General features: G+C 42.0%; 1 protein-coding gene across 1 annotated transcript in view; it reads right to left on the bottom strand.

Annotated features, from left to right (window-relative positions):
* The window catches only part of zfpm2a (zinc finger protein, FOG family member 2a), a gene marked incomplete at its 3' end in the record, with an annotated part of 120,555 nt that overhangs the window by 60,984 nt on the left and 44,225 nt on the right, over window positions 1–15,346 (bottom strand). Inside the window, exon 4 of the mRNA XM_083919084.1 lies at window positions 2,761–2,885. Within this exon, the coding sequence (XP_083775210.1) occupies window positions 2,761–2,885 (125 nt within the window). The remainder of the gene's footprint in view (window positions 1–2,760; window positions 2,886–15,346) is intronic.

Raw genomic sequence — 15,346 nt, 5'->3', positions numbered from 1 at the left:
GGGTCCCCAGGAGAATAGACACACATGAGATCCTTAAAGGCAATATGCCAAAGCTACTTCCTCAGCTTTTAATTGCGAGAGAGATTTGACATATTCTCTAACCCCTCCATAGCCTATTACAGGTGATGACCAGCACCTGCTCACTTAAAAAAGGAGAAAACCTGAGGGAAGTAGCAAGGAATTCCTCAGAGGGCAGTTCGTTAACTATGTATCACTCTAGCCAAGAGCAACAATCGGTTTATGCATCTAGTTCAGCAGGTAGTGTGATGAATGTGCTTGTAGTTTGTAGCTAGGAAGAGCACCTAAGCAACAAACAATTCACAAAGATAATTTACTGCATATGACATCACTTGGTGAGTCTGCGGGTCATTTAAGGGACAGTTGAAGGTTGGTATTGGATGCCTTTCAGGGAAATTCATGCAGAGATTGTTGGGGAAATATATGGAGTGAGTTACTTTGGAAGGCAACTTGAGGTGTTGCTCTGTCAAATCACTTTTCCGCCCAAGGATAACTGGCTTTACCCTGAGAGAAGCCATATTTCATGGCTATAATACGGCCTGAGTTATTGAAAGCCACTGATGACTTCAAAACCATGAGAGGAGATTAGAAAACAGTCGAATCTGCTCAGAAAATGATTTAATAAAGTTACGCGTTTAAGGAATCTTAGGAAATGGGGGGTGGTGGGGGCCCTCAGTCCCTGAATCCTCGTTGACTTTCCCTTATGTTTCTTAACAGGATGAATGTGAGCTTCGTTACAATTTTAATAAGAATTTCTTAATTAATCCGAATGCAGAATAGAATATCAAACCCCCGGAGGGTTTGTCACTCCACCAGAGCAGCAGGTCAACACGAGCCTCAGCTGGGATCTTTGAAACAAGAGATATAAAGCTGCTGTGTGCAGGGGAACATCAAAAATAATGGATTGCGACTTCATTCAATTGAAGCCTGGATTGAGCTCAATATCCACCAATTAGAGTGTTTGGTCATAAAATATGCAGATTAAATGGTTAAAATGGATGCACTTCAAAGGTTTTTGTTGGGGGCCAGTTGGATCCCAGAGGAGCCATCTCAATAGGTTTGAATGTCATGGGAGTTTCCATTCATATAATCTTTAGATGTTTCTGGTAATCATGTTGCTATGGCTGCTGAGGACAAAGTTTGGTCAAATAAAGCAATTTCGCTGCAGGTCTTAATGCTGCATTTAGTCTAAACAAAAAAACTTCTCTATTGTAGCATGACTTGCTTTGTCTTTTCAGTCATCATGTGTACCCCACCAATGGACAGTTTGACCACTTACCTTCTGAAAAAGTTTTTCAAAGCACCCAGAGCAAAAGCATTTGATTAAAAATGGGTTTCAGCAATTCTAAAACCTTATAAAGTTAGCCCCATTATACACCTTCCAATATAGTCCTCTGACTTTGGTAGGTTGCATGACAGGGTTGTCTGGTTGAGGTCAAAAACAGGATGGCAAACAACTTACTTCGCTAACTCCTGACAAGAGAGACATTCTTATTATTGGCACACAGCATATTTCTGATGAGCAGTCTGTTGCACCAGCTGTGTGTAAGTTTCCTCCTAAGTTAGGGTATAGAGTCCACACTAATTAGTTTGATGTTTGTGGATGTTTGGATGCACCATGGAGATGTACTATTCTTTTAATTACTCTGGCGTCCACACTAACCATAATATTATAATCATAAAATGACGTATTCACGTCCCGTGGCCAATCAGTAAAAAGCCCTATTATTAATGCAGTGTTTATTTATTTGTTTATTACCATGTTGCCATTAGCAAAAAGGTTAAGGGCTAAAAATAGCTAACGTTAATCACAGAACACAACAAAAAGGTAAGTAAACTAGGAAAAAGCATTGTGATTCCATGATAATAAAAGCTGAATCAACAGCTATTGAAAATAACAATGGGGACTTTAATTTGTGAAAACGTCAAGTGAAGGGCCCCATTTCTGTCAGTGTTTAAATTCTGCTGCCAGCAGGTTGGTGATCATCAGTATATATCAAAATCATCATAAATAAGATTTTCTCCTCATTCAATTTATCCCACCTGTCAAAATATTGCGCCATTGACAACTGCTATTTTACAGAGGACTTTACACTTACTAAGGGCTAGGTGTAAGATTTAAGTTGTAACTTAACTTGCCTACGTTGGAACCATTTCAGCTGGTGCAACTCTTAAAATGTTAGTAGCATGTCAACTCTATGTAGCATGTAAAACTAGAAGTGCAGTTACTGCTAAATCCAGGATTCTAATTTAGGAATGTAGATTCAAACCATGCAATAAAGCTAAAAGTGCCATGCATGCCTTCAGTGTTACTATGCTCTTTCCACTTGTACAAAATTTGGGGTACAAGGTTTAAAATAGAACTATGAGATGGGAAGAGATTACACCTGCTTTAGCTTATTTACACTGACTGATTAAACGTTCTAACATATAAAGCATTGCATGACCAGGTATCAAGTGACATGAATGAACTGTTAAGTCCATATGAACCTAACCTGAGGTCATCTAGCAATGGCCTCTTGGTCAGATTGACTTTCTATAAAAGCCCCAAAACTCTTAAAGGATGTGCAGGTTAATATTTGTTTAGCTGAATCTGGATCCTTTTACTCATCACCCTGATTTTAGTTACTCCTTTCATTTATCCAGTTATTTCTAACCTAAGCCTGTCTGTTGTGGTTGGCTAAAAGTACACAGTGGTTCCCAAATACTTAAAATTATACATAGACTAAAACAAGGACATACCATTGCAGTGCTGTCAGTGCTCATCTCAATCTTCCCCTCGAAGGGTCCCCATGTTGTCCCAACAGGGAGCTGCTGCCGACTGTGGATCCGACGTTCGCCATCTTTAAGGAACGCATCCAGCTCTCCTAAAAACACACAAGAACCCAAGGCAGTCAGCCAAAGTGCTCTTTATAGCCCACACGTTCTACATGTTCTTTTGTTGTCTTTTCGTCACAAACCTACACGTTACACATTATTGCCTCAAAGCCAACAGTCAAGGATCAAATGGATAAGGAAATCAAGGGAGCATCCATCTGATGGTGTTTCTCAGACACATGGCGAGCTAACCTTACTTGAAAGGTGTCTTGTGTTAAGATAATCTCTGTGAGAGAGTGCAGGCTCACTGGATGCTGAGAGCAGCCAGTGGCAGGCCTATTTCTGTTGCTCCAGGAAGACTGGGCCCTTGTTAGTGCTGTGCAGAGCTCCAGTTAATTAACAGTGAAACCGGATAGCGCTGTAAGAACTACCGGTGCTCACCTCCCTGTCACCCCCCACTATCATATCTCATAGATTCAGTGTACTTTTTTGGGATGGTGATTAATCAAATAGTTATGATAAACCCCATGGCAGGCTGTGACATAGTTTACCAGAGAGAATGTTTGTGTGTGTGTGTGTGTGTGTGTGTGTGTGTCTGAAATAGAACGTTCTCAACTGTACATTTCCAACTGGTTGCCTTGACAACTCTAAGAAGTCTTGTTAGATGAAGTATGGTGATTCAGACATCCGTAGCTACACGTTCTATCTGATTTTATAAAAGTTGTGGACACAAGAAGTTCTACAAACTCAAACAAAGGACATTTTTATCAGGACTGAGTCATGTTTCAGACTTTCTTTATTTGCGGCCGTTTGATCATTGGACTGATCTGAAAGGTCAGAGATCTGGGTCAGCTACAGAACACCATCGTTATTCTGCCAACAGAAGAACTGACATTTAAGCAGGAAGCCAACCTGCCAACTATATGCTATCCAGCCAGGCAAATAATTCTGATGTATCATTATTCAAACAAACTCTACATGAGTTGTTAACATTGTGTCTTTTAACCTATTTGTTCACACATGTGGCTAATAGTTATCCAGGGCATTCGGTTCATGGTGAATGGGCCGAAGTGATCACTGAACTTTCTGATGTGTATGTGGTATACTGACCTATTCAGCCCTGTTCTCCTGTGTAAATATCAGCCGTGTATCTGTGCCATGCTATTGTGTCTGTCTGTTGTGCTAATATGGAAATGTGCGCTTATGTGCTCCTTTGCATGCATAAACATGATTGAAACATCAGTCTAGTGTTATTACCAGCTACAAATAACACCTTCCTGACCGTATACTGTACTCATAGCTGGTGGTCACTCCAGGAAACAATAAAAAGCTAAATGTCACCTAGAATAAAAAAATCGCTTGCTTGATCACATCTTTGTTAACAATGGATTTAATAAAAAATCTCAAACACATGGTTTTAACATAGTCATATTTTCTATAAAATTCAGGCATGGTTTTGGAATAGGTGAAAAAATAAGATAATCAGGACAACGTTATCTCAAGCTTTTTTTTCACTCTGTCTCCCCTCCTGTGTTCCTGCTGTTGCATGCTGTCTTCCTGGTGCTGCAGTGGAAGGTGGGTAAGCTCATTACAGAGAAATAATTAAACATTGGTGCACAGCTGGTCGTCATCACTGAGAGCAACAGCCACCGCTTGATGCATTCTGTTTGTCCTCAGATAAGACCCACGGCCTTTAACCGCTTGGATGCAAGTTCCTGTTTAGCCCCGCTTGACAAACAGCACAAGCCATCCCCAGCCAACAATTCTGATTCCTTTCCTTTACCCTTTCTTTCTTGTTTGGGTGGGATGCTTGGAGTAAAAAGGGGGTAATGGGTAGTGTAGGTGCAAAAAGAGGGGAAAAATAGGGGTCCGATTCAATTTGTGCGGTTTGTGGTCCACCATGTTTAGGTGCCAGTTGTGTGCATCTCACACCAAATGTTGCCTGAGGACCTTGGCTCACAGATGGCTTGTCACATCTGTTGCAGATACTGGTGGAAGATCTCCACAAAAACACCCGTGGATGAATAATGAGTTCCCTTCATGCACTGTCTGTATTTTCTCTATGAGCATTTAAAGATTTAGTAATACTGCAAAAATTTACTGACAGATGTGTTCTGTTATCAACTGGGCAACTGGAATCTTTTGCAATTACGGCTGCAAAAACTCTTGATGTCGAAACGATAATTCAATTTCTTACAAGCCCCAAATTCCCAGCTCTATTACAAATACATTTGGTGCAAATACAGAAGTCACAGTGTTTAACCCATCAAACTGCAAGCGACAGACTGAACCAAGAGGAAAGCTTATAATAGGCTATTAGGAGACTTAACAAACCCAGCGCCTGTGTTCTCTCTTCAGCATTCCTCATCATCCAATTCTCAAATGCCACACACTTGGCAAAATAGAGCTCATGATGTGGCTGAAGAGCTGTACCCCCTCCTCCAAATCCCAACCAACCGCTCTCCACCACCTTCACCCTCGACACCCCCTCAACCACCACCTACACCCTACGCCCCACCCCTCCCTCGATAAGATCATCATCTGTCGCTGTACTCTAGGGTCTGTTCCTGCACTCCACAGATACTTGGCAGACCAATGAATGTCCCTTTGTGTGGAGAGATCCTCCTCAGATAGCACCCAAGATGCTCCACGCTGGCATCTGTTGGCTTTTTTGTTTTTTTAATGTGTGTATGCGTGTCTGTCTTTTTTCTGTTATGGTGTAGAGGACCAGGGAACCTCATCTCTCCCTTCAATGGCATACAACTGCATAGTAATGAGGTTCTCAGTGGCAGGGTGCCAGCCTGGTATGATTTAAAGAATAACACATGGACTATTGACAGTGACCCTAAAAGAGGTGAACTACAGTAACATCTTCTACTTTTAAATAATATTATTAGATAGACTTCAAAAAAACTTCTCAGCATGCACTTTCCCCTTTTTATTTACCAGGTTGGAAAAATCATCTTCACATGTATATTGTGTACCAGTTCTTTATTAAAGCTATGGTGTTTTTACTGATTGACATATTCAAAGACATGTTTTGTATGGCTGCACCATACAATCCAGTGAAACAATTCCATATAGAAGAGTCTGTATTTGGTTTAATCTTTTGGATTTAAAAAAAGTCCTGTTGGCTTTGAACAAATTCAAAAGATATAGAATAAAGTTCATATAAAGTGTGTTTGGTAAGTGATTTCCAAAGGTTAAAAACACTCCCCTTTTAATTGAAATGCTACAACATCCAAACAAGTTTGATTTAAGACTGAAACTGAAAAATCATCCCTGTTAATTATTTGAAGTGCAATGATAGATTCACATTTTCTTCCAAATGGTTCTATTAATGCACATTAAGTGTAAGCCTGAATTTCCTTAATATAATTTCTGGCCCTGAGTAAGGTCTCTGCTAATGGTCAGAGATGACAAATGGCATCAACTACTCGCTACTGAAGATTAACATTTGTTAAAGCCATGGATCTGTTCGGACTATATTCAAGATGGATTTGACTTCTCTAACTAGTTCAAAGAAACCCTGATTGCTTATTGAGCTTATTTAATTCACTTTTTCCAGATATCTTGAGCATAATAGAATAAGGGTGGATATTACGGGAAACAAAGAAGAACAACAGTAGAGAGAAGAGACAAATATGCTTGAAGTTCACGAGGCAGATGATCCCTCTTGATACCAAGCAGCACCTTTGAATCAAAGCATATAAATGTCTGCTGTTCAAAGTTCAATAACCTGTGCGTGGCAATTCACAGATGTCCTACTGAATCTCAGTCATCTCCACTGACAGGCCGTGTTATAAAGCCAGAAAATGGGCTATAAATTAATATACCATGAGAGAGGCATATGGGGTGAAATGGAATGTACTATATCGGTTCAACAAAAGGTGCCACATCTTTAAAGCAGATATGTGATATGAAATTTTACAGCTGAAGGAGAAATGTCACAGAGCTTTGATAAGAGAGCGATGAACCCCCCCCACACACACACACACGAACTCTTATTATCAAGCCCTAGTGAGCAAAATGCATCATTTATAACCCACAGCCCATACTATTATCTCTGAGAAAGGCACTTGTTTTAAAACAGTGGAAGACCCCCTTAACCAGCTCCCCCTCCTTTGGGGGAGAAGGAGCTCTCCTCCATCTCCCCCAAACCCGCCCTAACCTGCCTAGATGTGGCTGCTTCTGGCCCTGAACACCAGGGAGAAAGTTGACCGTTAGCTAGAGAGTTTCTAGGCAACCACATGAGCTTGGCCACATGAGGAGAGGGGAGGGGTGGTCTGGGAGTGGGATTCACTCCTTCAGATCGGGGTTGGTTTCAGGCTGTGGAGGGCTTGGGGGGAAAGAGTTAAACAAGCCAAGGGGATTAGGACATTTTAGCTGTAATACTCCACACAGGCTGGGGTGGGTGGGGGCGGGGGGGAACTCCCACACGGTTGTTGTAGAGCTACCGAAACATTGCTCGAAGAGCTGTTTTCAAAGACACAGCTAGGAATACAGGTGCCTTCTAACAAGTGCTTTCTTAAATTTGTGACTTCTATGATATCTGCATGACAACAAAAAAGTAAAAGTTAGACATTTAGGGATTTACACACTCTTTCTAGTTGAGTGTTAGATAGGAAGAGAGATACCACCCTTCAATTCCTACAGCTAGCAACTGGTTGGCTTAGCTAAGCATAATGACTAGAAACAGTGGGAAAAGGTGGTCTGCCCAAAGGTAACAAAATCTGCCCTCAGTTGCGTCCAAAGATAACTAAATCTCTTTTTTAATTCCTACAAAAATGACAATCTTTTTACAGCTGGCTACAGCTGTACTGTTACTTGTCTCTGAGCAGTAACTTGCTGATTCTCTGTTGGTTTCCAGGCCATAACCCTCCAAAATTCAGGGAATTGTTTTTTCAGGTTTTGCACCCACTAAACAGTCAAAATACAACATGTTCATGTGTGAGGCTTAAAGTAGCTAGAAGGTGGATTTTGTTGCCATTGGAAAGTGCCAGGCTAGCTGTTCCCCACTGATTCCAGCCTTTGTGCTAAGCTAACCTAACTGGCTCCTGGCTGTAGCCTTATATTTAACGGGCAGATAAGAGAGTGGTATCAATCTTCTCATCTAACTCTCTGCCAGAGAACAAACACTATTCCTTAAATGAAAAGGCAAACCTTATTTGCAGGTCTGCGACAGGACTGTGACAAGTCAGATGCGCTACATGCCCATCCACCCCGACCTCCACACACTTACTTTCCACCTCGCTACATAATCGGCACACTACTTCCCGCAATGGAATTGAAAATTTGCAGTGGACTTAAATCAGGAGTTGTGAAAAACGTCCTCTATGGACATCATTCTAGGGATACTGGACTCTCAGTGTTTATGGGGATCCAGAGATACCCCAGGATCTAACCATACCCTCAATGAATCTGAACTGCAGTAATTCAAGTAATAAAGAACTGAGAAAGTTTAGCTGCACAGGAACACTAACTCACACACAAGAACTTGTTCCTGCAGTACATCACCAGCGCTGAGAATGTTGTCTGGTGTCATTGAGCAATTGAAATATACCAGCTGTGAAGCACTCCGTTTCATCAAAAGCGTGGCGAAGTTAGCAGCAGGCTCTCTGACAACAATCTCAGAGGCATCCATCTTTAGAGAAGCACTGCAATTTCTATTGATAGCATGTAAAGGGAGACAGCAAAACCTAAAGAATGACTGTCCTCACACCGAGATATCACCGTATCGGCGACAACATCTAGAGGACACACACCACTCCTGCTGGAATCTGATTATTTTAAATGCTCTTCTTAAAATTTCAAAACCATCAAAAGGACATTACTCCACCTGAGTGTGTCAGGATGAATGAGTAATTGATGGTGTGCAGTGGGATTGCATGTATTTGAGACAATGGATAACAAAACTAAGCTGCAAAAGGAAGTTGCTATTTTGTCTGTTCAGTCTTGTCATAAATAAAGTGTGTAAAACACAGCATGACAGGAAATAGTAGGCAGACGCTGGTTTGAAAAATCTTTCTATGAGTGTGCAGTGAAATATCTAAACACGCAACTTTTTAACAAGGAACACAAGTAAACATTGCCTCCTCCAAGTCTTGATATTTTGCAGTTAATTCAGGAAGAGACTATTTTTAAAGTGCTCCTGAATCTCTTCCCATGTCAATTACCAGGCTGCAACTTCCCCTGGGTAACGGGGAATTCTGTTTTTTCCTGGGTGACCTAGTTGTCTTTTGTGAGTAGGTTTTAGCCGGAGCAGTTTGACAGTCAACAGATAAGATGGATTAAGCTTTTTTTCATCCAGTTTTGATGTGAACAGCGTAAAAGCGGGTTAAATCATTGAGTTTCAGGAGTATTTTTAAATGCCTGGAGATAGTGCGATAAAGGAGCTAAATCTAAGACTTGGGCCGGGAAGGTCAAGGTCGTGGCTTAGGAGAGCAGCTACACGGCCACGCGGGCCAACTCTCGTCTCTCTCAGAGCGAGATGAGCGGCACAGCCGAGCCCACCTCTCATCACTCCCAGAAAAGATACACGAAAGGAGTGAAACAAAATCCAGCGAGAGCTCGACGGGTGGCATCAAAGAGCAGTGCACCCTTGCCTTGTGTGGGTGTCTCTGTGTGTGTAAGTAAGCTTGTGTGTGTGTGTGTGTGTATTTGTGTGTGTGTGTGGGGGGGTGTTTTTAGTTCCTGCTTGCATTTCTGTGCATGCATGAATGAGATGAGAGTGTGTGTGTGCCTGTGTGTACACTGTAAAATATTGTTCCTCCATGAGCAACTAGCTCCATAATTACGTTTTGATTATTTGTGAGTACTAAAATAAAACAGCAATTAATCTGTTGATGTAAGACAGAAAATAGAAGTATGGCGTACATATTAAACAACCCAGTTTACAGAGCGATGCAACATTAAAACAAAATCACATTTGGAGTATAATTTGTACAACACCACCCCACCACCTCCCCTTTCCCACCTCCCCCAAACCTGATCTGAGGCGTGCTTAACATGCGCATAGGAGCTGACAGCCGTACAGTCATGTGACGCAGCTCAGCCAATCCTGAATTCATTTGAATTTCTAAGCAGCGCTGTGATGAAGCCACTTGAGCAAAAGAAAAGGTGAAGAGGCGACTGAAATAACAAACAAATCAGAACGATACTTCGGGTCAAACACTGTGTGTGACATGTTTATCACATGTCAAATCTGGCCAACACTGAGAGGTTTTTGGTTCGAAACATTTCTGAGGAGACATATTTAGACACATTTTGTGGACGTCTATTCCCCCACTGCTCCTCATGTCGGTGACAGGGGAGAGTAATCCTATACACAGGCTGCTATTGTGAAATGAGAAACTAGCCTCCTTCACTGCCAGAGACCAGATGCACCTCTCCCTCTCTCTCTCTCTCTCTCTCTCTCTGTCCTAATCTGTAAACGACTTAAAGGAGCCTTATCTCCGGGCTCTTCTGCTTCATTTCATGCTTGATTTACTTTAATTTGTCTGATAGGGCACAAGGATTTGGAAATGGCCCATCTTTCGGTGGAAAATGTTCTGATTTTTCTCCGGCATTGTTATGTGGAGGTTTTTGACTTTTCTCTCCCCCTCTCTCCCTCTCTCACCCCTCCTCCTCTTTCCTCCATCTCCATCTATTTCCCACTCTCCCTCTTCCTCTCTCTCTCCCTCCCTCTCTCTTCCTTTCTCCATCATTTCTCTTTTTCCTTCGGAGGAAGGGGGTGGGGGGATCTTGCTCCAGTGCAACAGTCTGTTTGAGTGCATTTAGATTCGAGCTAACACAGCAGAAACAAGTTTTCCATGAGGTGTGATTTTGTGATGGGCGACGGCAACATTGGAGTCATGTTTGCCTTTCAGATCCACATTGGGCGCAGAGCAGCCGAGTGCTTCAAACCACAAAGATCTTATGTTTAAGTTAAGAGACGACTGGCCTTCCAGTTTAGCAAGTGTGAGCGGCTGGTGCTGATAAAGTTGCTCCACAATGAGGGACAGGGACAGGCGACATGTCTACAGATGCCTCGAGTTCTTTTTCTGCTGGCGGAACACAAGTACTTGCATGTCTGTCTGGCTGCTCCCGTCACCAAGACATTTTCCCACTTCTATTTAGTGACTGAATGACAGTAGAGGCAGTGAGTTATGATTAGAGGAGCCCATATCTTACCAGATCCTGAATAATCTCCATCCCCTCCCACCTATGAGCAAGGCACAGAGGCGGCTCAAAAAAGCCAGAGAAAAAGAGACAAGAAGAATGTGCAGAGCTGTCCTGTGTGGACAGATATTTCGTATAGTTCCACTGGCCTCCTTTACACAGTCAGTGTGGCCCCAGAGAAGCAAAGGGAAAATCGAAATTCAGTCAGTCTGACTAATCTGAACAGCGGTAGTCATAATCAAAGAATATTTAACATACAAATCTGTGAAGCAAAAAAAAAAACAATGATAAAGAAGAGACCACCCAGGTGAATTGGAGCTCTGAATTAAATAATTAAAGTAATTCTGAAACATGTGTGATTCCAATTTCCCACACAAACTGACATGAAACGTCACTAACCACACCTCCAAACACAATGTGCATTAATACATGGTTAACCACACACACACACACACACACACACACACACACACACACACACACACACACACACACACACACACACACACACACACACACACACACACACACACACACACACACACACACACACACACACACACACACACACACACACACACACACACACACACACCATTGAAATTCATCTCACAGCCTGAATTTACTTAACTGCGGGTCTGTGCGCGGTGATAAACGGAGTGATGATCCGGCAACACGTCTTTATCCATGCTTTGCTTTAATTAACGGCGGCTTGTTTGTTGAAAAGATGATTAATATGCCAATGAAAATTGCATAATTGAATACCACAACAACCGCACAATCAGGGAGGAACATGCCATTTTTTATTAACTTTTTATTATCACTATTATTACTATTATTTGGTATTTTAATTCACTTGACAAGCGGGCCCCACCCCCCACCACCCCTAAACAGAAAAAAGAAGGAGGTGGAATTGGCGTGACCAGCAGGCCAAGCTGGGCCCAGCTGTTCATCACCAATGAGAGGCCTTCACAGGCGGGGGCACCGTTCCCATATCAATACCCATCAGTGTGAAGGCTGTACACGAGTGTGTGTGAGAGTGAAAGAGTAGGGGGTTGGGGTTTTGGGTGAGATATGGCTTGGATGGGACTACATTCCTATGGCCAAATAATAATGTGAGGAACTCAATGAAAGTAAGACTGTCATGCATAGGAAACTAAGCACTATCTGAAGCACTTGAATCCAGATTTGAAAAAAAAAGAAACTCGCAAATTCATGCATGAAAAATAACCACAAACCAGAGTCACTCAAATATTATACTCTGTAGTTTTATTTAAAAAAGGCCAAAAGAAATGAACATTTCCACATGCAAGGAAGTTTCAGTTGAGCAATCCAGAGTTTACCCAGCATTATACCCCTAGCACCGCTTGCACGAGCGTCTCCATGTTAATGCTAAATACACACATCAAATATTCAACCAATTACAATGATACCTCTTAGAAAAACGTGTGCAGCTACAGCGCCTGGGAGGGTAAGCATTGCAGAACAAACATATTCAGAGAGCTAAAGAAAGACGCGATGGGTGTCAAGTCCCTGGGGGCAGAAACATCACCACCAGACGTGCTTTAAGTCAGCCATGTATTTTGCAAGAGCTCTCGTTTTCTTTGAGTTCTTTGGACTTGGTGGTGTGAAATAGTAATCACAGTAATAAAGATGGCATTGTAAGTGGACACAAATTCGTTTGAAATGTGGACAAAATGGTTGGAAGTGAATTATCTTATTAAGCGCATTCTGAGCGTGCCACATCCCACGTATCCACACAAAACTAGAACCGAATATAGTGACATCTTCCTCAGATGATAAGAACAGTGACTGCATTTTGCCCTATTTTAGATTATATAACTAACAACCATGAAGTTCCTCCATAAAGCCTCTTAGTATATAACGGATCAGTGACTAAATTTGCATCAAGACGATGCAGCATAGGAGTACAGTGATTTGTCTAATCTCTTGTTGCATATTTCATCATTATAATCACACATTGTGAATCTGTGAAAAAATACGTGTGTGGCGGTGGGGGTGGGTGTTTTCTCCACACACAGGTGATGCATATGGTACAAAGCCTTCATCAGCAATCTCTTAAGAAATAAATGTATTTGGAAAAAGGCAGAGAATGTTTACACATAGCACTTTGATTGCAATATAATTTTACATCACTCAGGGCCCAGAACTCACAGAGACGCTGATGATGGACTTTCATCATCACTATCAGCAATCTCAGTGTCATTCATGTTTTGTGAGACTTGTGTGAAGACTTTGAATAAACCCCTGGAGGAGTGAGATAAAACCTTCCTTTTCTGAGAGAGAATTGCCATGATGCACGTCCAAATTTCTTGATTACAAGACGAGGGAGGAAAAAAAAATAAAACCTTGAATGAAAGCCTGTGCTGAAAGTTTTCAGTTTGCTGATATAACAGTCAAGTGTGTCTATAAGTCTACTTAAAACGCTTAGGTATCAGTGGAGACAGCTGCGACACCCTCGTCTTATGATTCTGTCGAGACAGTACACTATCAAACCTTTCATACCGTTCCCAAGCTACATTTCCGGTGACAAAAGCTTTGCGAAAGCCTCCTGAAGGATTCATCTATATCCTAATATTTCCAATCCAATTTAACTGGAGCAGCCGGAGTGGTCTGAGCACTAGTTTACCAATCTTTGCTTTCCAAGACTCTGTGTGCTGAAGGCTTGAGGGGTTCAATCAATGGCGCTTTGATCTCGGCTGGAACCATAATTATTTAACATTGTTACAAGGATTTCTCTAATCCATCCTACCATTAAATCCCTTTTACACCCTCATCTTCTGCAGCCTAATCTGCATCTGGGTGCTCCGTTTGTCTCCCTCTCTCATTTCGGCTCGCCCCTCCTTCCTTGACGACACCCTGACTTTATAATGGACTTGGGTGCTGAGTTTTAAAATGGCTTGTTTACTGAGAGTACCCTGACTGAACTGTGCTCAAATGGACTGTTGCTGCCGTGTGAGAATTTAGAAGTTTTTCTTTGTATTTATTGTGGAGTTTGGGGAAGCTTACTTTCAGTTCAGTTGGGGCTAAATGTTAAAGTTCTTCTGCAACTAAAATGCCAAAATATGAACATTATGAACTGTTGATTACACGTAAAAGCGGAATTGAAGGTGAATTGAATCTTATCAATAAAAATCCCATATCCTTCTACATTTATTTGAACATTCTCTCCCTCAGAATAAAAACTTTTTCTTTCAATGAACTAAGGGAATTTCCAAGTTCAGGTGACCGATGCCCAAAAGGTTTAATCCCATCTGTTTATTTTGCTGATCACTTTGACTCCCAACAAAAAAGGCCCACTGTCCTTTTGCAAATATTTGCGTGTCTGTGTTTCACCATGATATAAATAGCAGCACGGGCGAGCGCAAACATTTGTCGAGGCACCTGCCACAGTATCGTGGCCATCTGGTCCTCCAATTCTCCTAGCATGACATATGTGCTTTAAACCTGAAATGGTTATTGTTTTTTCTTTGGAGAAGAATGATCTGCCACAGACCCTTCTGGGTTGGCTGGAGTCAAAAATGAGACTCGAGAGTTTTTACATCTGAGTGCAGCTGCGTTTTCAGCGTGTGCATGTTTGATGTCTTGAAAAGGGAAGGAAGGGGGTGAATGAAAATGGATATTGTTTTTAGGGTGGTGGTGGGGGCGGGGGTGGGGGGACTGTATTTGCTCTTGTGCCGTCTGTGTCTGACCATCAGGTAGATTCTCAGATGGCCACTCCTTCTCTGAACCATGCCTCACTCTGGCTGATGCCCAGCTGGCACCACGGCCCGAGCAAGCTGGGCCACGCTGGCCATCAGGGACAGCCAAGGGAAGAGACTTGTGGACGAGGTGATCACATGGCTTATGTCACCTCTCAGTCACACTCATATCCACCTTTGCGGTGTGGTGTTCCTTATTTTTAGTGTATTTGCTTCAATATCTTAAATCCTGATGCCACCCCTATGTATGATGCAGAGGCAGTGATGCAATGACTTTGTATTCCTTGTTAAACATACATTTTAACCAATGTGGGATTTAGAATATTAACACCTTAGCTGCAAACTGACAAACTACAGCAATTTAAGTCAGTCAACTCAGTAAGGTTTTCAAAATGTATGTATTTATTACAGCGAAAAACACACAAAGCAGGGGCAAAGTGCGGCCGTCTGCAACATAATGTCTGAAAACCTGTGGATCGCCATGTCTGCAACCAAACTAAAATTTGGGAATATGTGCCAATCAGTAACTGAGTCCCTGTGACTCCTGTGGCATGTTGACTAATGTTTACAAAGAAAAACCCTGCTACTAATAAAAATGCATATTATATTCATGCATACATGCTAAATTA

This window comes from Echiichthys vipera, assembly GCF_963691815.1.
Source record: "Echiichthys vipera genome assembly, chromosome: 8".
Lineage (NCBI taxonomy): Eukaryota > Metazoa > Chordata > Actinopteri > Perciformes > Trachinidae > Echiichthys > Echiichthys vipera.
This window is presented reverse-complemented; position numbering and strand designations above follow the sequence as displayed.